Here is a 22,571-nt window from a genome sequence, read left to right as displayed (position 1 = left end):
AATATATAATAATCCCAACTCGAGCCAATTCGTTCGTGTCCCGCTTTTGCCGTTCTAGATCATTGCTTATAAGCTGACAGTGGCGCGCACACAATATCTCTTTGATGCAAAATGCCAATGCGAAACTCTTTTTAGATTTTTTACTTCTCTACTATTACTGCGAGCTATGCGCTTATATGTTGCTGCTGCTGCGTGTGTCACATGTGTACCGTTGCGCGCCGCTCTGAGCTCTCTGCCCTTGTCCTGTTATAAAAGTTTTTCAGGCGCGCAAGCGAGCATTGTTGTGTTAATATGTTTTGGGTGAAGGGTATATTTTTGAGCGTTGCCAGAGATTGCACACGTGGATTTTATAATTGAATTATTTGCATTGTGCGCGCTACACTGCACCGACGCTACAGTCAAGCCACTGCTCGATTTTTGATTTTAATTTATGCCTCGCAGTCGAACTTTATCAACAATAACCGAAAGTCTAATTACGCGTCTTGAGAAAAAAAATTTGCATGCGTGTATTGCAGTCGTCGATGTAAAGCTTGAAAAACAAACAACATCGAGAGGCTACTTTATAGCGAGATTAATTCCACAGATTGCGAAGCCAAATCTCTCGCTCTCCTTCTCTCTGTGAGACCAATGAGAGATTTACACAAGATCGAGCATTGAGAGTTCGACCTAATAATTCAATTACCCGGCAACGTACATTCACGTGTGCATGCGTATACGTGAGCCCCCCAGCGGAGCTTTTCTGCTATTTTTTATTTTCAAACGCCCGCCTGGAGTACTCGGCAGCTGTTGCGCTGGCTCGTGTGTTTTGATAAACCGCTCGAACAATATCGAGCAGTGAAGCACTACTACATTTTTTCGAGAGAATATTTGTCACGGAAAAAAGGGTCAACCGAGGGCTTACCTCGCGAAATTCTCCTTACTGCAGCCATCCTAAGAATTTGTAAACAAATAGCCGGCTGAAATATATTTATAGAAGATCGAAATCAGCAATTCCCAATCAGTACTTTCCCAGTTCGTGCGAAACCCTTGCGCCGCGCATACGCGTCTATAAGGTTTCGTCGCTTAATTAATTGTAAAACAAGCAAAAGGTTCAACAGCACCAGCCAGCATGAGCACACGCGGGCATCATCGCGTCACAACATAAAACCTTTTTTCTCTCTCTCTTTTTTTCTCTCGGCAAAGGTTAAAATATCTCATGCTCTTGAGTAAATTAACCGCGAAAAGAAAGAAGAGGACGACGACGACGACGACGCACAGCCCGTAGCTAATTAATAGCGCATACGGGGGTGGGGCCACGGGGCGCCACTACGGCACTGCTCCTCTCGGGGCCCGTTTTTTTTCCCTTTTCTCCGGCCCGGCGACGACTCCCCTTACATACGCGACGACGCGAGATTCCCAAGCTGCTATGGGAAGATCCGCGTGCTTCTGCTGCGCGCGTGATATGCTTTCTTTTCGCTCTCGCGCTCATGATTATGATGCGATGCGATGTGTACAGCGCGCGGCGCCACGCGTAATTCGCTAATTGATGATTAACGAGCTTTCGAACGACTTTTTGCCCTCCTCGGCAATTATGATGATGAGCTTGTCTCGCTACCTACTACCACCCGGCCGAATCGAGAGGAAATTTCATATTATCGACTTTTGGATAAAGAGTCACTCGATGCGTACGATACGCCGCTAACTCGAGGCGATCTTTTCGTCCGGGGCAATTCTAAAACTAGACGAAAGTAGGAGAAAAAAGGCGTATCAAAGCGTATTTCGTTCGCCGCGCGAGCGAACGGTAGAAAGGGAAAATAAGCTGGCAGAAAGAATCTAAACGTCGCGACACAGCGCACCGATGCAGCGGCGATTCTTATTTTCGAAGCTCGACAATCGATTTCCAACGCGTCGTGTTTTCGAGGACGCGCTAACTTTATTATACACGTAAGTCGATTGCCAAATCGTCGATTATTTTATTTTTTCCTACAGATCACGGCCCAATCGGGGCCAATCGCAATCGGGCCAAAAAGTCGAGCTTCGCTCGGTTCGTTCGTTGTCTAATTCTTCGTGTTGTTCTAGCTTCTAGCATCATCGCACTTCACTCTTCTTGAGTTTCGCAATTTTTATTTTGCGTTTTGAGCACAGGCATCTTTTTTATTTGCCAAATAACACCAAGAGACACACAGTCAGCAAGCCCAGCTGCTGTTGCTGCCGCTGCAGAACGAGTATGTAGTGGAGAGCCGATTTTAGCTTCGATCCGTGCGCGCGCTAACCTTTCGTCATTATTCGATGAAAATCTTTGGGATGATGTAATGCGAGCAGTAAAAGGCAAAAATTACAATATTTTTTCTCCAAAGCGAATTGAAGGTAGGAAAAAAATGTAGTCGAACGATTCCGAAAATTGTTCGTTGCGTCACGCGAGACAATGGAAATGAGCTGCGCGCGCTGGTCGTGCAGCGCACAGACCAATAATCATCGAAATTAATTAGAATAAAATTCATATATGAGCAGAGCCTTGGTGTACCGTATACACGCGTGTATAATCGGCTATTGTTTAAAACGCAGTCATGAGTTTGCATAATCAAGCAAAAGCCAATAGCTACAAGGAAGAAGAGGAAAAGTCACATTTACTTGTGAAAGAGGGAGAGAGAGAGACAGAGACCGTTAATTTTAGCGATCGCAAAAAAGCACGCGACAATCGACGCGTGTAAATGTCATCGGGAGAGAGAGAGATGTGCAATAATAGATGAGCTTTGTAACGTGCCTTAAACGATTCATTTTGAAAGTCAAAAAATTTTTTATTGAATTTTAGAGAATACGTAATCATAAAAAACGCATTATTATAATTTCAATTTTGGATAATGAAATTAAATGAAACAGAAAGGAAATTAAACAATAATATTTCATACGATTAATTAAAATTTCGTGCGAATCTAAGCGTAAAAATAAGCTTGCAACAGTGTGCCAAGTCGATCCAATTTGAAACGTAAATGATTGGCAATCTCTCATGCACGAGTTTCCTTGAAACTGGCAGCTCGAAACTTCTCGAGCTCATTCGCTTCCTCTCGAGCGTATCCTAAACCGATTTTGTCAGATAATTGAACGATCAAACTTTCGTTGGATCGGTTGAACACGAGTGCATTTTCTAATTGTAGCGATAACTCTTTACGCCCGATGCATGATTCCGGCGACAAAATCGCGTTCAAAGAATAAAGAACCGCAGCTACTGCTGTGGCGTAGATGCAGCGCACGCACATCTGCGTAATAAAATCGGCGGGAAAAAACAAAGTATAATACGGCTCGTTAATGTAATGCACATGTAGCTTTCATTTGCCGCGTTTGCGCGTAAAGCGAGAGAGGTAAAACTGCGAGTGCTGGTGTGTGTGTGTGTGTGTGTGTGTGTGTGTGTGTGTGTGTGTACGTCTCAAGCTCGTCTCTCAAACGTCAAAAATAATACTCGTGCAAGTTTATTTTAGTTTTTAACCGCGCACGCACAGAGAGGCCTGCGTTTCCGTCATTTGGCGAATATTTTACACAGAGGTGGATTCTATATATAATACGCACACGCACGTACATACGAGCAAGCGACTCGCGCAAGTACAGCAAAATGCACAATTGGAATCGTCGAAATTTAGAGGAACAAAAAAATTATTCTAAATTTAATTGAGAGAAGAGGTGATGGACTAGCAGCACCGAGATGCCGAATAGCTGCCAAACATGCCAATGGTGAGTTGCCGGGAATGCTCGTTTCTTCATTTTTCAATTCTCTTTATCGCGTGCTGTATTTATTTCACCGAGGGCATTGTGCGCCGCACACACGACGAAAAGTTTCATTCTCCAAGTGCGTCGGCCTCTCATTCTCATTCTCACTCTCTCTCTCTGTCTTACCCTCGATGTATACGTTTATTATCGACGACGAAGACGAAATTCGATTTATTATTCAGCACAAATGTTATAATCGGAATCATCCCCCTTGCAAATAGCTGCGAGCGCACAAAGAGGTACACGCGATCAGATATACACAAGTTGTTGTGCACTTATCGCTGTGTGTGTATGTGCAAGTCCATTTTCCCGCCGAGTCATGATCACGACTAGCGATGATGATCCTTAACGGAAGAATCGAAACTCGCGGAGCTTTGTGCATCTCGGCAGAGCTCGCAGGAGAGCCGAGGATCAAAAGAGGATCGATATAGCGCAGCAGCCTCATCGCGTGAATGAATCGATCTCTCGCTCGCTCTCTCTCTCCCTCACTCACTCACTCAGGGACAAATTAAAGTTATTCGCTGGATATGTGCGCGCTTTGTGCTTATTACACAAGTTTTGATCAGCGCATAAAGATGCATTATAAACATGTCAAATTGCATCGCTCGCCTGTCGCTTGCGCGCCTTTCCTTTTGTAAAATTCCCCGATGTCCGAGCGAGATCCGCCGTATCTATATAATCCCTTGATCGGGCCTCTGTATGCATAACTAATTTCAAATGCGTCGAACGTAAAAAGATTTTCACGCTAGAATGGCATTGTTATCTTTAAAATAGATCAAAGTATCTGTATTGGTGTGGAGCTATGGTCGCTGACCTCTTCGAGAATACAGCACGAGCAGGCCGCGCTAGCCACAGGCCAGGGCCTCGGGAGCGGAGGCACAAAAAACAACTTAGAGAATCCCGTCAGCTTCTTCGATTTCCGCGTTTTTCCATTCGCCAGAAGAAGAGAACGAAGCAATGACCGTTCGGAAATGTGTCCATCCGACGTTTCGCGATTTTCTTCTTTAAGCATTGCTCTTTCTACCAGCGCTGCAAGTGTACCTACTTTTAGACGCAGCTCGAGTCGTTCTTTTATATACATACAACACAAGAGGCGAGCAGCGGTGGTGGCAGCGTAGCGATCGCGTGTCTCGAGAAGCGTTCGATTTGTAAAATATGTCATGCAGATGCGAAATGACTCAATGCATCACAATTAGCCATTTGCGTCACCTCAACAATCGATGTATTGACAGCCGATCGACATTATAATTCATACACTGTGTCGGCCTCTGTACGCGTGTATTGAGATCAATCGTTAATAATGAAAATCCTTAAACTAAACCCAATGAAGCATCATCCCTGTCCGCGTGCGAGCCTGCGCGTGTGTGTGTTATACGCGTAAAAATGAGAAGAAAGAGAGTGAATTGTCTGGCATTATGCGCGGCACGCAAGCACGTCTCACCCCCGTGAAAAATCTCAATAGAAAGTCATTCGTTTTTCAATAACATAATATAACGCCGCGTACTTGGCAATCTTTTTTCCCCAAATACATGCGTGCATATTGTATAATGTATATACTAGAGCGGGCCCAATCTAAAATCCAGCAGCCATTCAACTTTTATCCTTTGGCTTGGTATAGGCGCACACACATACTTGCTCTTGCACACGAGCAGCCGAGCTCATAAAAAGGAAAGGGGTTCAGTTTTAATAATTGAGAGATCCTTTCTCTCGCATCTGTCGCTCACTCCCTACTTTGTGCGGCAACGAGCAGCACTGAGATTTTAAACTTATGAGTGAGCGTGAGCGTGTTTGGAAAAATTGAGGGTGATCGAACGGCTCGAATTTCTCTTGCTCTCGCGTGCCGCTCTCTTTCTCTCTCTCTTTATGCGTGTGTTTTGACAAAGTTGCGCGCATTACACGCTCGATTTTGTCATACATTTCTCTGCTTCTTTAACCCTCTGAATCAAGATTTTGTCTCAAAAAAGAAAGTAAAAAAAAACAAATATGAATCAGAGATGCGGGTGGCCCTTTTCGTTATATTCTCGCGCGCGCGCGCCGGGGCAAGGGTCGATATAGGATAAAAAAAGGGTGCAAAAAGGGGTTTGACCAGGGCGTGTTGTGTCACTCGTACGTGAAAGCACAAAGTATATTTCGTTCGATTCGTTGGATTTTCACGTTAACCATTGTATCGCCTAATCGGCTCTGGACTTTTGAAAAACTCGATTTTAAAAGTTTGGGTGTGTGTGCCGTTGCTTGGCCAGCAGCAGCAACAGCAGCGTAACGGCTGCTTTGTCATTCGTCGAGTAATTTCTCAGCGCGCGTTGACATTTTGCTCATTGTCATTTCCATTGGCAATGTGTAAATTCAATCATAAATCCCAAATCCAATCCAAGAAAATTAGCCTAAAGCATTAATCTAATGTTTCTTGGCTACATTGCGCACGCGTCGTCATTTTATCTTGCAGCAGCGGCAGCAATGCAGCAGCAGCTCGACTTCCCTTCGCGCGGCTGCGTATAAATGAGATTTATTCAAATTGCAACGCGTCGAGTCGTTAAATCAAACTATACACCTCCGGCAGCAGAGGTAGCAGCAGCAGCAGCAGCAGCAGCAGCCGTAGCAGTGCAAGTCAGAAGAAAATCTTGCCAGTCCTCGCGAGTGCGGGCAATGAAAATGCGCCTATGGGCTGAAACTAATAAATTTTAAAACGCTGATATTCCATGGATTGCTTGGCTCGATAATTATTGCACCGCGCCGCCGAGAGAGATCATCAATTATATCGACTCGCCCCAATGTACGGCGTATAAAGCACGGCCTAAGAATTTCCCATTAATGATGTACTTAACTTTTTTTCGCAACAATTTCCATGATCAATAAAGTCATACAATGAGTACAGGAACGAATATTACAAGGAAGGAGAGAAAGAGAGAGAGAGAGTGAGATGGAGAGAGCGACAACATCCATTACTACACTTTTGACAGAAATAACACGAGCATCGTTGAGTCGAGCTAGCGGGACAATAAGTCGTCGACGACGACGTACAAACTCGCTGAAAATAGTTTTCAACACTTCTGCGGCTGAGAAATTCATTTAAATAGTTTCGAGATGACGATTAACCAACGTCCGACTCGGCTCATTTGTATCGTGTATACACTAATTTACCTTTCGAACTCTCTCTCGTACTAGTAAAAACGAAAAATATAATCACGCGCTGAAAATACAATAATCAAGAACCGTTGCTGCTTATGCGGCGTACGCGTATATGCCGATGTTCTCTCGCAAAAAAGTATAAAGCGAAAAGAAACGAAACGAGTCGGTGATACGTGAAGTACTTTAAAATTGCTCGTTGCGTGCAAAGCCCATAGATTCGCACACCTGCCCCCTACTACCCCTTCCCGCGCACATATATACGCACGGGGCTTACGTAGCTCGAGCGAAAAGAGTAAAGAACGAAATGCAGCAGCGATCCGTGTACACTCACGAAGTTACTTTTCCGGAAACAATGTTGTGACAAGGATCATCGAGATCGCCGCCTCCCCTCCTTCGGGGGTCAGACTCGAGCTCATTGTAAGCTGCAACGGCCCCACGTGTGCACGCGCAATTTCGCACGGGGGACAGCACTCGCTCGATATACGCGTTGCGAATCATAATAAAAAATCAAAGCTCGCTCGCGTATATACACAAGTTAAAGCTCAAAAGTTGGCCTGATCGCGGGATTTTCTCGACGATCGAAATTTCTTATTCAACGTGTTCCGGCGTTCAATGATCCGGGGGTAAACGCCGCCGCCACCGCCGCGACAGTACGTGTGCGCGTGGGTGGCATTCCTCGGCGTTTCTCCTTTTTTCTTTCCTCTACAACGAGACGCTTTATCTTTCGCTGGGCTCGCTGGACTCGCTCGCTCTCGCATGCAGCATGAAACAGTGCAATGTAGCCTCGGGCTATAGGTAAATGAGAGAAGAAGAGCACAGCGCGTTTTATGTAAAGCAGACCTAAGCGAGACCGATGAGAAGCTGAGCTTTGTTCCTTTTTTTTTGCTTCCTCCAACTCCTTCTCTCGCTCTCTCTCGGCTTTGGAATAAATTTGTTTTATGCAAAAATCGAGGATTCGCAAAGTCCGAAGAAGATGCAAGCGTAATATGCTAATAATATGCGCTCGAGAAATTGATTATTTCTCTGATGCGAATAATAAACCTTAAAAATGACGCAAATTTGTAATTTGAATCGCCGCGAGAGAAATTGAGTCTCTTGCATCTGATCATAAATAATTACAAGCTCTCACGCACGAGTGGCCCGTGAATTTCCTTGAATTTGTCGAAAAGAGCGCAAAAAGACATCGATAAAAACGCGCTAAATCAAAGCTCGCGTGTGTGCTGCGCTTCGAAGCGCATTATTCTCTTTTTCGTGCGCAGATCCCAATAAAAGTGAATCGAAAAAACAAGGACAAGCAGAGGTAAAAATGCACGAGCATTAATTTCGCAGTTTTTCGGGTACACAAAAAAAACTGGCGGCGGCGCCGTGAGTTTCGCTGCTTCCAGGGAAAAATCGCGTAGTCACAATGCGCTTTGCACGGGTATAAATACGCCCTTTCAAAGCCCTCCTACCATTTCAGCATGTCCTCTTTCTGCGCTTCGAGTTATTCGCTTTTTATATTATACGCGCGTGCATATATCGGGTATTCTCTTTTTTTCCCATTCTCAAACATATTTCTGTGATCTATGGCAGTCTTGCGGCTCTTTTCAAATTACCCGCGTATATAAACTCATCTTTTGCATTTTTCGCTTGTGATTCGTCGATTTATTTTTCATCTTCTTATTATTGTTGTTTTTTTTTTTTTAATGCACAAAAATTGATTTTTTTATCAATAATTCGCCGCACGTACTCGAAAATACATAAAAACTCGTTTCCGAACGCATTATGCGTGCAAATATCCATATCCTTTCTTTCGGCAAATTTCTCGGAAAGGCAACTTTTAGATCGAGAAGAGAGCCCGCAGTGAGTTTATTATATTATATACATGTACGTGAATTATAATGCGAGTATATTTTGCAAAATAATCCTCGTATATGGAAGCTGATGAGGCTTGCAAGGAGGGCAAAGAAAGAGGGAGAAGAAAAAAAAGGTAGCGAGGAGAGAGACCAAAACAAAAGGCAGGACATGCAGCAGAGCTCGGCGTTCGGCATGAATAAATCGCGAGGTTCTTAATAAAGATTTGCGAGAAAGGTGTGTGCGGTGCGCAATAAATTTCTGATTTTCCTCAGATTTATCGTAAAAACTGCTTACTCACAAGCAACATTGGGTTTAGTTCGAGGCTCATAATTTAGCCGAAAGTGTCAGTACAGCGGAGGCAAATCATATTACTAGTATCGATAATAATCACTGCGCTCTCAATATTCAAAAAACTATATGAGCGGAGATAAAATCACTTGGAATAATTATTGCAGTCTTGCTGGAACTGCAGCCTAGAATGTGCGTCACTTGAGTGAAAAATATGAGATCTCGAAAAAATAAAAAGTAAAATCGCTCGCATTTCTCAAGCTGCAACGCGTGCGCAGGCCGTTGTAAAATACATTATAACAGTCCAATAGTGTAATGTTCCAAGTGAAAGAAATCGCCAGGCAAGGGAATGTAGGTCGTTGCCGCTGACTGCTCTCTTATTATTATTATCATTATTATTATTATTATTATGAATCGAGCGAATCAAGCGCATTGTTGAAATAATTTATAATCCGTATTGGCATTATCGCGCTTGCCTACATATACATATTTTACTCTTTTTTTCACCTATTGTATTCAGATTCGAGCACAACTACACGATTAATTGAAGTCGAATTCCAGTAATTAGCATTTAATTCTTGCAGGCAGACACTCGCGTGCGCCGAGCGCCGAAGAAATTCGATAAAGTCGAGAAAAAAATCGCGTGCGCGCGCGCGCGCCCCTAGCTAGCAAAGAACTCGTTTTTCTGCCTCTCTCGTCATACGCTCGGGCGAACATTGGAAAACCGTCAACATGGCATAATACACGAGTCATCGAGATGCAAAATTACTTAACGCTCGATCGATTCTCCGCGAGGGACACGAGACGCACAGAGAGAGAAACGCGCACTTAATACGCGTACATATCGTCATTAAATCAACGAGTCCATCGCTTCGAATCAGCATCCGCGAGTAGGCGACTCGCGATTTTCTGAAAATTTTCAAAGAAGAATCGACTGGCGCGTAGCTACACGCGTACCTACGTGCATCGGTATCTCACACAACCGATCTCCGTACGCTCTCCAAGCGATAGTTTATTAGTACACCGTACGGACGTTTAACAAACTCGCAAAAGCCGCTTGTGTACGCAGTAAGAGCGCAGGAGGTATTTACGATGATCCGCTGCACATGCTGCAGCCGCATATACATACTATACACGCGCTCGCAGGCCCGATTACGAACTTTTGTTTTCGTTTGTTTGTTGCCGCGACGACGCAGCATCGCGGCAATGCGGAGCAGCGCAACTTTTCCGCTCTCCTTTTATGAATATGTAATGGAATATCTTAAATCGGCTTTATGCTTTCTGCCAATGATTCATTCCTCTCGTATATATTCGGATTTTTGCGGAAACGCTGCTCTCCGCTTGTGCATGGGAGAATCGCGTCTGCCCGTGGATGCTAGTTGTGTTAAAAAATAAAAAAAAAAAAAACATCGCCAAAACCTCTCTGAAAGCGTAATAATGAATTCCTAAAGGTCTGCCTCCGAGCTGCCCCGACGCGCATTGTAAAACCGCGAACTCTTTTCTGCGCGCTGTGCTCTTCTCTACTCGCAAATTTATAGCTCGAAATATTTCTGAGGCGGATTGAATCGCTAAACTTTTTTTCGAGACTGCGCGCGAGCGTATACATGCGCCTCCTCTGTAATTAGCAGTTTCGGGGTGCACCAGCCGTTTGAGTGACATTTCGCTTCTTGCTGCATTATAGGACGCTAAATTTTCTGAGCTATTCGTCAAAGAAATATTATAAAGCCTATTAGCTGCCGCTGCTCCTTTTTTTTTATTTCCTCGGCTTCATTCTCATTCTTATACATCCTCGGCTCGTTCGCTGTCTGCTGCTGCTCTATTTCTTTGATGCATGCATCGCAGAAGTGTTTCTTAGAAATATTAGAATTTATTGTATATTTAAAATCTTTTGAATTCCTGGCATGTAGAAGTAACTGCAGAAGAAGCCGAGGTAGTAGCAGTGACTCGTACAATTATAATAAATAATTCAGAAGGGCAATAGCTCTTTCGGGACGGAGATTTTCGGACAAATTAAAAACCTCGTGCGGCTCGAGTTGCTCGCGGAAAGAAATAAAGCACGCGACTGTCAAGCCTCGGTGAGTACGAGGAGGCGCGCGCGCGTATGCAAAATTACGATGACAATCCAATATTCTTGCAAGGCTTGCGCGCATTCGTCGAAAATGAAATTCGTCGCCGCGCGCACAGCACCGATACACGAGGAATTCTTCGTTTCCGCTGGCTGCAACTTATGCAAGACGCGCACATCGGGCCCCCAAGCGCATCGTTAATACACGAGCGAAAGAGGAAAAAAATGTCCAAATTGACCAAGCTCGAGCCGCGAGGTCAACGCACCACTAGTATCATAAGCTATCGTACTTGCAGTCCAAAACTCGTGTTTTCATCGTCCCGTCGTTTCTGTCGACTGTTTCAGCTCTGCTGCGTCAAAGTATGTCACCGGTGGCGGGCGACACCCTCCTGACGAACCCACCGCCCGGCGCCAAGAGCGGAGCCAACTCGCCGATGATCGACTACTCGCGCTACGTGCGGCGCTACACCAGCGGCCAGGAGTGCGGCAGCGCCTACTGCAAGGAGCTGGCCTGTCGCGAGCACTTCCACTGCCTCGACTGCGCCGGCCGCGTCTTCATCAAGAAGGAAGAGATGATCCGGCACTTCAAGTGGCACAAGAAGCGCGACGAGTCCCTCCAGCACGGCTTCATGCGCTACTCGCCGACGGACGACTGCGCCGAGCGACACCCGACCCGCCAGTGCCCCCACAATCGCAAGCAGACCCACTACCACTGCATCCACGAGAACTGCGACAAGGTCTACATATCGACGTCCGACGTGCAGATGCACGCCAATTACCATCGCAAGGACTCGGCCATCATCCAGGAGGGCTTCCAGCGATTCAGAGCCACCGAGAGCTGCGCCACGGATTACTGCCCGTTCGTGGGTCAACGAACGACGCATTTCCACTGCCGCAGGCCCAACTGCCGCTACACTTTCAAAAACAAAGCCGATATGGGTAAGTATTGTCATTACTACTGCTATAACTTTTAAGCCTCGCATTTCTCAAGTCACTAATCAATGATAAAACTAAACCATTCTTTTCTTTTTACAGATAAACACAAATCTTACCACATCAAAGACGAGCAGCTGACTCGCGACGGCTTCAAGAAGTTCATGAAGACCGAGGCCTGCCCGTTCGACCAGTGCCGCTTCTCGCGCGTCTGCAATCACATCCACTGCATCAGGCCCCAATGCACCTACGTGCTGCATTCCTCCGGTCAGCTGTTCTCGCACAAGCGCAAACACGAGCGCAGCGACTTTGATCTCATGCAGCGCAAGAAGCAGCAGCAGCAGCTCGGCGCCGCGGGTGCGGGAGCTTTCGCCGGAGCGGCGAGGACCTCCTGGCCGGACGACCTGGTTGCCGGCCAGCAGGCGCTCTCGCTCAGCTTGAACGGCGAGAGCTCGAACGAGGAGAGGGTCGGCTCGCCTTACTTCTCCATGGACGATTCGTTCCAGAGCGCCGACTTGGCTATGGATCTCACGGCTTCGGGAGTGTCCGTTTCGAGGACGAGCCCGGCTTTGGATTGTCCGCAATTAACTCCTACTGAACTAGGTAAGAGTAGGCACGACGAAAATTGCGCTGTGAACTCGCGTTCGAGAGAATCTAATCCTTACTTTTGTCCTGTAGCTTATTTGATGACGGCCACGACAGATTGCAGCTGCGGCCTCGTTGGAAATCACTACCATTGCGCTTTGGACAATTGCGACGCGTCGTTGCGCGATCCCCGCGAGGTGCGCGAACATCTGTGCGAGCACGAGGCCCAGGAACGCGTGACCGACGCCTTCTTCGAGGAAGGTGGCTGCGACGAGTCCACCTGCGCCTACGCCGACAAAGAGAAACACTACCACTGCAACTGGGACAACTGTCGCGAGGTCATACTCGCCACCGACAATCCCTTCCGCAGATTGGATCACTACAAGATTCACGAGTACACGCAGCAGGCCAAGTTGCCGCTGTCGCACCCGCTATCCACGGATTTAACCCTGACGCATTTAACGAATCTGGACGCCATGTTCAGGCGGAAACGCGGCAGACCACCGAAGAATCGAGTCATCGAGATCTGGAATTCTGGCGAATCGTCGTCCCAGGACTCGCCGCAGGCTATATTCACGAGCTTCAAATTGCCGAAAGCGACCCCGTCGACCACACCCGCACCGACCACCTCGACAACTGTGACGGTCTCCAACAACGAGCGGGAAGGTAGTGCCTCGCCCAGCAACGAAGATCACGTTGGCTTTGTCACTTACAATCAAGACTCGTGTCCTCACGCGTCCTGCGGTCTTCGGCACACGCGGCATCATCACTGCTCGCAGCCTCGCTGTCATTATTGCACCGACCGACCCGAGCAGCTGCTGATGCACAGCAAGGACTTTCACGACAACGTCGAGATCCCTCCGGGTTTCGCCTTTTTTGATCGTATGATCGACTGTCGTCTCCAGGGCTGCCAGAGTAATCGCGTCAATCGCCACTATCATTGCACCCGGCCGAATTGCGGCTACTCGTTCGTCCGTTACTCGTGCATAGCGAAACACGAAAAGGAGCACGAGAGCGAGTCTGCGATGGTACCCAGCGCCACCGAGGAACAATCCCAGCAATCTGAGCAGAAGCCCAGAATACAAGTAAAAAATCCTGCCGAGCTGCTCGAGGGAATGGAGGAGAGGAGCGAAATTAAAGACGTCGAAATGAACGCAGCCGATTCTAATAATAAGACTACAGGTGAGCGGCAGAAATACATTCGTCATTTTTTTAGATTTTATTTTCGAGCTTGATGCATGGTGTGCTGTGTTTTCGTAGTATTTTTAGATCTTTTCTTGATTGCGTGTATATAAACGTATTGAAATGAATCAAAATATGGAGGTGTATTTTTAAATCGAATATTGTTTTTTGACCGGACCCTAAAACATAAATACAGGCACTTCTCAACGCACCTTTGACACTTGTGTATGGGATAAGTTAAGAAAGGGACTTTTGGTTTAGTACAAAAAGACAATTTTATTAAACTGATTTCAATTTGAAAATTTTTAAAAGATGTTTTGAATTAATTGCCAATGAATTTTGTCAATCAGTTCGATCCGTCGTAAAAATAGTTTTGCACTTGTAGTTGGATCGAATGCGAATGAAAGTTGAACGATTGCGAGCTTGTGACAATTTAAAAGTTATTTGTTTGGGTAAAATTTCGAGTGTTGAACGTATTGGTTGTTTTTGGTTGTTAGTGGTGAGGGCGGCAGGCACCTATTATCCGGTCAGCGGACCGCCAAGCGAACCCGCACTACCGGGCGCCACACTATCAATGCGAGCTTCCGTGCACCAAGGTTCGTGTCTCAAATCTCTTCTCTGCCTCTCTTTTTCTACAATATTCCTTTTTTTCTGTTTCTATACCTCTCTTTTTCACAAACTTTTTCTTTTGATCTCACTTTTTCCCCTAACTGTGGCTATACTCTATTTATTTACTTCAACCTTCTACACTTTTGAGAAATCATTCGCTTTTTTTTTAATTTTTTATTGATTGAGTAGATACGTGTTTGAATAGTTTTTGATAAATCTTCAAAGTGTGTTATAAATGTTTCATCAGAACTATTTGAACTCGAGAGAATACCTAATAATTTTAATTTATTCTAACATTTATAATCATTACAACCAGAACCACCCTCGCAACTAGTCAAAGCTTTAAAATTCCATTAACAATCAACAATAAAATTTTCCAATTTTCCCTTTTGCCACTCAATTCATAATAGTTTCTTACCAGTTCCATGCAAAAATGTTCTCAATAAATCAAGCAGACATACTAACGTTCGATATCTTGCTCGTATTACAGAACCAAATCAGTCGTCAGGCATGATAATGCCACAATCGAACTCGCCACACATCCTGTACGGACCCGAGCAGAGTTGCAGTCGGCCGTTCTGCAAATTAAAGCGCAAAAATCACTACCACTGCAACGCCTGCAACCAGGCATTCTCCGAGCTCGACCGACTCGTCGCGCACGCGGCCAAACATTCGACAGGTGCAATTCTCAGTCAGCAGCAGCAACAGCAGCAATCCTTCATGCTCGGCGGCTCGATGCACGAGCAGCAGTCGCCGACCAATCATCAGATTAGCCAACAGCAGCACGATTTTCTGCAGCAGCAACACGACTTTATGGCTCAGCGTTTTCAGCTGCCCTCAAAGGAGATAAAACTCGAGCAATCTGGTAACCGATCTAGTCAACAGCAACAACAGAGCGCCTCGGTGAAGAAAGAAGTCAAGAAAGAAATAAAGAAAGAGTATCCAGAGAACAGTGCCGCTACGACCAACAACAGTCACGAAAATGGTCAATCGCAGCAAGCGCAGTCACAGCAGCTACAGCAACAGCAGCAACTGCATCAAGTGGTTCAGCAGCAGCAACAACAGCAGCAAGCCTCGAGCTTCGATCTCAGTCATGGTTTTCATTTCCCGAATCCAGAAATATTCGCTGCGATGAACCAGCAGCTTGCTCTGATGAACCAGGCGCTCCCACCCTTCCTGCAACACGGTGGCATGTACGCGGGAGCACCTGGACTGATGTTCGCACCAGGTCTGCCTCCTGGCAATTTCCTGCAACCCCCAGGTAGAGACGAGAATCCTCTGGCTTCTCTGGCAGCCAACTTGAACCTGAATAAACGCTCGCTCTCGCCGACCGATCCAAATTCGGCCGAGTCAAAGAAGCAGCGACTACATCACTCGATGCGCATGCTCAAGGACGAGCCCGTACCCGAGGGCTACATCAGGTTCAGGTTCAACGAGGACTGCCGCTACCCTCATTGCGGCTATCGCGAGCACCAGACGCACTTCCACTGCATGCGCCAGGATTGCGGATACTCTTTCTGCGACAAGACCCGCTTCGTTCAACACACGGCGCGTCACGAGCGTCTGGACACACTTATGGGCGGCGACTTCCAGCAGTACCGAGCAAATGTGCCCTGCGGTCGACCCCAGTGTGCCTACACGTCCAGCCTCGGCTCGATGCAGAATAAAGCCTCGCACTTCCACTGTCTCAAGTGCAATTTCGTCTGTACGGACACGAACAAGGTGGTGGCTCATCGGCGTCAGCACGCCAAGCTCGACAGCATAGCTGCCGCTGGCTTTCAAAAGTTCACCCCGAGTCAGCCGTGTGGGGCACTGCAGTGCCAGCATTCGGGCAAACAGACCCATTATCACTGCCTACAGTGCCAGTACGCCGTGCTGGGCTTGGCGCAGATGTCCGCGCACAAGTACCGCCACATGGATGCTGCAGCCTAGCACGAGCTAGACCACGCGGTCTACGGACCCAAGCACTGAGACACACATACACACAAGGGGTCGTTCAGTCGATCTTAGTTTCTTAAGACAATGAAAAAATATCGATATATTATTGCGTTACTATACATACGAAAATTAATTACATACATTTACGTATACATCCATAAATATACTTCTAAGTCGTTTCTCGAGAGAGATGTTCAATCGTCAAATATTAATTATAATACCTGTACAGAAATTTTTATCTTTTAAGTTCTAATTTTTAGGAGAGATTTTTAGAGTGGGAATTTACAATTTTCAATTTATATATGTATCATTTTAAGTTATTCACTGTATATTTTACAAAAAAAAACACACAGCAGTGATTATGCATGTAAAACGTCTTTATAAATTATTAAATAAGCGCATGTGGTGTTTCAAAGATTCTTTTCATTTCTTGACTCGTAGCTGTTAGCATGTAAGTGTAATTTGCCACTGTAATTATGGCAATCTGTTTTTGTCTTTACATTATAATAGAGTCAGTTTTGTGGGTGTTTCAGACGGTGAATATGTAATATGAAACAAAATGATTTTAGCTATTCGCGGCGACTGATTATCATAAATATCTAACTGTAAGAACTCTAAAAACAAAATTAATTGTACAACAATAAATAGACGCGAGTGCGGATATATTAATAATTTTGTGCGAGTAATTATTTGTACATAATTTATTTGCGATCATCATTGCAGCAAATTTAGACAAGAATACGGGTTTTCATCTATTGTATAATTGTACGGATACGAGAAAACGAAACGAAAAATTCTTACAAAAAATGTGTTAAAACTTGATCGGGCAAATTGTAAATGCATGTCTGATTAGTTATGTATTACAAGCAGTATTGTGAAAATTAAATTTATTTAAAAGAGAAAAAAAAAGGTGAATTATAAAAAGACTGCCGTAGCAAGAGGCGATAATAATGCTAATGAAACGTACGAAAACGAAACGCATATGTATATACATTATATAGAAAGGGGAAAGAAAGTAATCGTATTTGCGTGAAGTAAAAAAAGAAAAAAATTATAAATGCTTATAAGCGTGATAAATATACGGTGATAGTCGAAAGAAGCGAGAAACTCGTGCAAGTTTTAAGCGCGTGGCGGATAAGAAAATAAAAATCTATAAATAAATGAACATTGTAAATGTAACACATAGAAATGTGACGAAATTAAAGTACGTCGTATTGTGATGCGAAAACGTAAAGAGGTTGTTCTAAAAAGTTTTTTATCGCTTATATATAATGTTTTATGTACATGAATGTGTATAATCTGATGGCGTAGACTACGTAGATTATTAGAAAGCATAAATATTATCCTAATGAAAATTAAAAAATGATATATCAACGACACACGGTTCCAAATATTTAACTATTAGATACAAAAAAAATTATTTTAAGAACTTACAGCTGTGGGAATGTATACGATATACTTTTACTCATATCTTTAAAAAATAGTACGAAAACATTGCTAAACAACGTATTCCGACACTTTTCGAGTAGACGACTGATAGAAAACATAGTACGAAACGATGGGGTGCCTTTTTGAAAAAATTTTCTATAGTAAAAATCAATTTTCGTCTTAGAATCGTGTGCCTTAGTAGAGCAATAGACAAAACTTTGGATTTTACACACATATAACTAGTAAGATTCCCTCGTAACTTGATCGTTCATACCCTACGCTGTTAAAGAAGGCTGCGCAAATATTTGCAAGTTACTACTCGAGTAGTGGATAGATGGCAGTGTCTTTTACTTTTGTCGGAGAGATATACTTTATTCATATTTGCTATTCTACCGGATGATCAGTCCTTTTTGCATGTATTATTTTAAAAGTGTTGATGAAAATTTACAGGTTTATCGTATTGTTCTGGAAGTCTTCATCGAATGATACAATTTATAATATTAATTGACAAAATTAATAGGTAAAATAAAATTTTTGTGTATGAAAAATGCACTAGCATAAACGTATACGTCTTATACGAACACTGTAAATATTGAGACTCTGATATTGTATTCCTGAATGACCTTTTCACTACTATCAATAAAAAATATTTGAAAAATAAAAACCACTATTCTTACGATTTCTTATTTTTTCCATGATGACCTTTGCATGGTTTTTTAACTGTCATTTGGCTAGGTTGGAAAAATGCAAATGTATAATTACAAGTGACGTCACGTATTAAGCGTCACCTTTATTAACGTACTTTCCACGTATCATATTTTTTAAGCCCACTGAATAAGTATTAGTATTTCATTGATCGTCAATGATTTTTTGTCTGTTTTAAATTAAGCTCACCAAGATGTTGATGACATATTCTTACGTGACTTGGCACAAAGATGTATAATTTTTTTCTCATTTCAAACCTGATTTCTTCGTTATTCATTGCACTTTTTTATAAAAATCACTTTTTCCATGAAAATTGCAGGTATAATGTGGTTTTAGAAATACGATGCAGGCGTCGAATACTTTAGGCAGCTCCTATTTCTTCTTACGTTTTATATTTACTTTGAAGATCCGTCTTGTAGACCACGGAAAGTAAAAAATTGTCATATCCTATAGCCACATGAACTTCTTTAATGACCACAAGGTGTATTTATCTATACGATGAGAATCTGCTTATTCATATACTTTCTTTCGTTACGCAATATGAACTTCGCCAAATCTGAAGTAAAAGATATTTAAAAATTATCTTAATAACAGTGATACGTCACGATAACACGAAGTAAACACGAGCACTGTGCATATTATTTTGAGTGATAATTTTTTAACAAAGTTTTCGGAAGAATCGAAGCAAATAGAAAAATAAAAGAAATCGACGACGCGAACGAAGTATCAAAACAAAAGCATGGATTTGATAAAAACGTGTTGCGTTATTCGTTTCCGCATTTTTTTTCTACAATTCTTACTCATGATTATGAAAAATAATGTGGAAAATCAACCGAAAAATTAAATTTTTCCGTGAGCCATCGACTTGACTCGTGGCCATATTGCTAACGAAACTTTTGGAGCAAGATAGAGCGAAGAACGGAATAATATGCGCTTGAGAAAAAAGGATATGAGCCGTAGAAGAGGCAAAAAACAGTCTGGAACATTTCAGGGACACGCTCACGTACAAATGTATTTTCTGATTATTGTGCGTATGTATAACTACCGTTTGACGACCTGCAATAGTATACTATAATGCGCGTACTAGATTGTGGACTCCTGTACTCAGGTTGAGTTTAATAGCTCCACTATATCAGACTCGATTGAGGTTCTGTGCACTTGTAACCCAAAATCCTTTTCCTTGTTTTGTACAAGATGCCTCGGCAAGTATGTCACTCATAAAAATTAATTTTCATGACTACTTTTTGTGAGCTCGTGCATCATTACGTTTAATTGAAAAAAGCCTGATTGTAAATGATAGTTTAAGAGTCAATAGGTCGTAGCCTCTTGTACAGATCCTCCTATATCTATGGATCAAATTACCCAAAGATAATAAACATAAATCACTTCTTACTTTTTTGGGCACATATTACAAACAAAAATGATTCTGACACGGTTTTAAGACTTTCAATAAAAATAATTTCAAAACAAACTATTTGTCATTTCTAATCTTAGGAGAATTTTCAAATAAGTTTTAGATGGTCGATGAACATGCGACGAAAAGTGCAATGAATAATTTTCGTTCAGGCAACGCTCAATTGTCTGTCTTTTCCTGTTTTTTTTTTTTTTTATTTATTTGTAAGGCATATTAAAAGCTATAAACATATAAGAATATGATTCCTTAGAATACTCACTATATCAGGAATTTTTAAATACATTCATATATTTTATTAAAAGTTATACACCTCTGCATTGTTTTGCAAATTAAACTTTAAAGGTGGCTTTATTCTTTCGTTATGATAGGTACTATATTATACGACTACTTACATATTGTTCAAGCTATGAAAGTGTTCAATGGTGCATTTATTGTAGTGAGAGTATTTTTTCTAGTAAATTTGTTTCGAAAATTGGTTTATTTCTAGAAATCATGATTTATCGCGATGAAACTATTGAAAAAAACGACGTCTTGAAATTCTTGAAAATTACTTCTGTGCCTCAATTTTCCATGTTTATAAAAACAATGCAGATCGCCTTTCTATGGCCTTTACAAAATACATACGTGAAATTAATTGGAAGATCATTCATTATTATTAGCCTAATGATTTCATGTATTTCATCAGTAAGTAATACTTCAAATTGCTTTTGATTCTTTAACAAAAAAAATTTATTTGAAGGGCATTAAATTATGGATGATACTCAAAGAGACTGATTTAATTAGTTTTGCTGTAGTTGATAACATGTTTCAATTCATTGTTTGCTCTTCAAGTTTAGCTTGTTACATTTTTGTAATTTTCAACGACGATAAGGTAAACAATTTTAACTAGTGAAATACTTTCAAATGTATAAGTACCAAGTAAATTATTTTATACAAAATTATATCATTTTGGACCTACAATATGAAACGCTACATATTTTTAGATTATTACGTGTATATCAATAATAACAAGAATATTTCAAGGCAATGATACTGTCGGCCAAAAAATATTAATGAAAATAGTCAGAAAAGCAGTAGCTATACATTGGTTTGAAATGGGTAATAATTTTTTCCGAAAAAAATGAAAATGAATCAAACTTGAATATTTTTTCAGCGATGGGTATACCATTTTTTTCGAATTGGTCTATAGCTCCAATAGTTATTCAAATTGTGCTATCAACAGACGATAAACAATTATCAAATGCTCTGCCCTTAAAACTTGCATACTTCTTCGATGAAGATAAATATTTTTTTTATGTTTTTGCATTTCAGATTATTATTGTATTTATTTGTTTCTTAGTATATGCACTTGGCAATTATCTTCAATGGTTACTAGTAGGATTCATAATTGGAGAGATTCAATGTTTGACGTATGTATAAAATCTTAGTGTATATAAGTATACAACTATCTGAAAATTTTGTTGAAAATTTATAAATATCTCAATGTGTACTCTAGATACTACTTGAAAAAGATGGACTTTGAATACGAGCATCGGAATTTCGTTCTTAATTGCACTAAAAGCACTTTCTTTTATAGGAAACTCAGAGAAATAACTCGTCAACATCAAAACTGTATCAAGTTCGTTATTTTTTTATTTAAATGTTTCTTAAAATAGTATTTTTCCATGTCTATTCTCTTCCAATTTTCGGAAAATATTCTAGGCTTTTTGACAAATTTTGTTATATGTCAAGTTCTTTAATTTTTATTGTAATGCTCAGCGTTTCTTTTAGCATCGTTTTAACTGGTACTTGGGTAAATATTGCAACATTACTATGTATAAGATAAAGATGATAGAAAAAACCATTTAACGAAACATCCATTCCACTCATAACTAATTTATGTGGCACTATTTAAAACTGTAAAGATTTAAATAACGACGTTAAAATATTTTCTAAATAATTTAGTTTGCGATGTTATGGGATGAAAATAAAACAGAAGCAGGGAAAGTTTTAATGGCATTTATGGCGAGTCTGCTCGTCAATATTGCCATATGCGTTCCAAGTCAATTATTAAGTAACTCCACTAGTGATTTTTTTCTTGAAAGGTAAAAGAGCTTTTAAATTTTTAACTATTAAATTAATTATGGAAGGTTGCATTCATGAATTCTCAAAATTTGACTTAGTTATTTTCTCAAATGGTACAATTATCCTCCCAAAACTAGGATCTTCTTACTACTATTAATGACAAGATCAATGAAAGACTTCGTTATAACGTGTGGGCCTCTGGTCCCTTTGAATATTGAAACCTGCAGTTTGGTAAACTGAATATTGTCGTATCACCAATTCCGTGGCTAAATTTTAATCAACAAATTTCACTTGACAGATTATCAAACGATCAATGTCGTTCATAGGAGCTTTCAGATCAGTGTTTCTTGCGTTGAAATAAAGGATACGTTTTTAATGTCCACATCTACAATATTGATTAAAATTTCACATTGCTACTTTATAATTATTTACCCATGTTTTCCTTATCACATATTACATACATTTATATAACATGTTTTTTTTTCAAAAACTGTATTTTGCGCCGAATTTTTCAAGTATAAATTTCTATGCCTGTACATATTGAGCTCACCATTGTACTAAATATAGAATTTGCGCATTTATTATTTTCACGCTTTTCTTTTATAGTAGCTTTTAATATAAATAAAGCCTTGTTTATGTTACATGTAAAGCAAGAAT

At 41.8% G+C, this 22,571-nt stretch overlaps 1 protein-coding gene across 2 annotated transcripts in view; it reads left to right on the top strand.

The window, feature by feature from the left end:
- The window catches only part of LOC106658569 (zinc finger protein castor homolog 1-like), a 29,089-nt gene extending 10,741 nt beyond the window's left edge, over positions 1–18,348 (top strand). Inside the window, exons 3-7 of one of the 2 annotated variants that reach the window (XM_023461391.1) lie at positions 11,402–11,995; positions 12,092–12,592; positions 12,668–13,756; positions 14,254–14,352; positions 14,856–18,348. In XM_023461391.1, the coding sequence (XP_023317159.1) occupies positions 11,402–11,995; positions 12,092–12,592; positions 12,668–13,756; positions 14,254–14,352; positions 14,856–16,297 (3,725 nt within the window). In that variant the 3' untranslated portion in view covers positions 16,298–18,348. The remainder of the gene's footprint in view (positions 1–11,401; positions 11,996–12,091; positions 12,593–12,667; positions 13,757–14,253; positions 14,353–14,855) is intronic. The other variant, XM_023461392.1, reaches the window with a different exon arrangement.
- The last annotated feature ends 4,223 nt before the right edge of the window (positions 18,349–22,571 follow it).

The sequence above is a fragment of the Trichogramma pretiosum genome, unplaced genomic scaffold (genome assembly GCF_000599845.2).
Source record: "Trichogramma pretiosum strain Unisexual culture from Peru unplaced genomic scaffold, Tpre_2.0 scaffold2, whole genome shotgun sequence".
Classification (NCBI taxonomy): Eukaryota; Metazoa; Arthropoda; class Insecta; order Hymenoptera; family Trichogrammatidae; genus Trichogramma; species Trichogramma pretiosum.
This window is presented reverse-complemented; position numbering and strand designations above follow the sequence as displayed.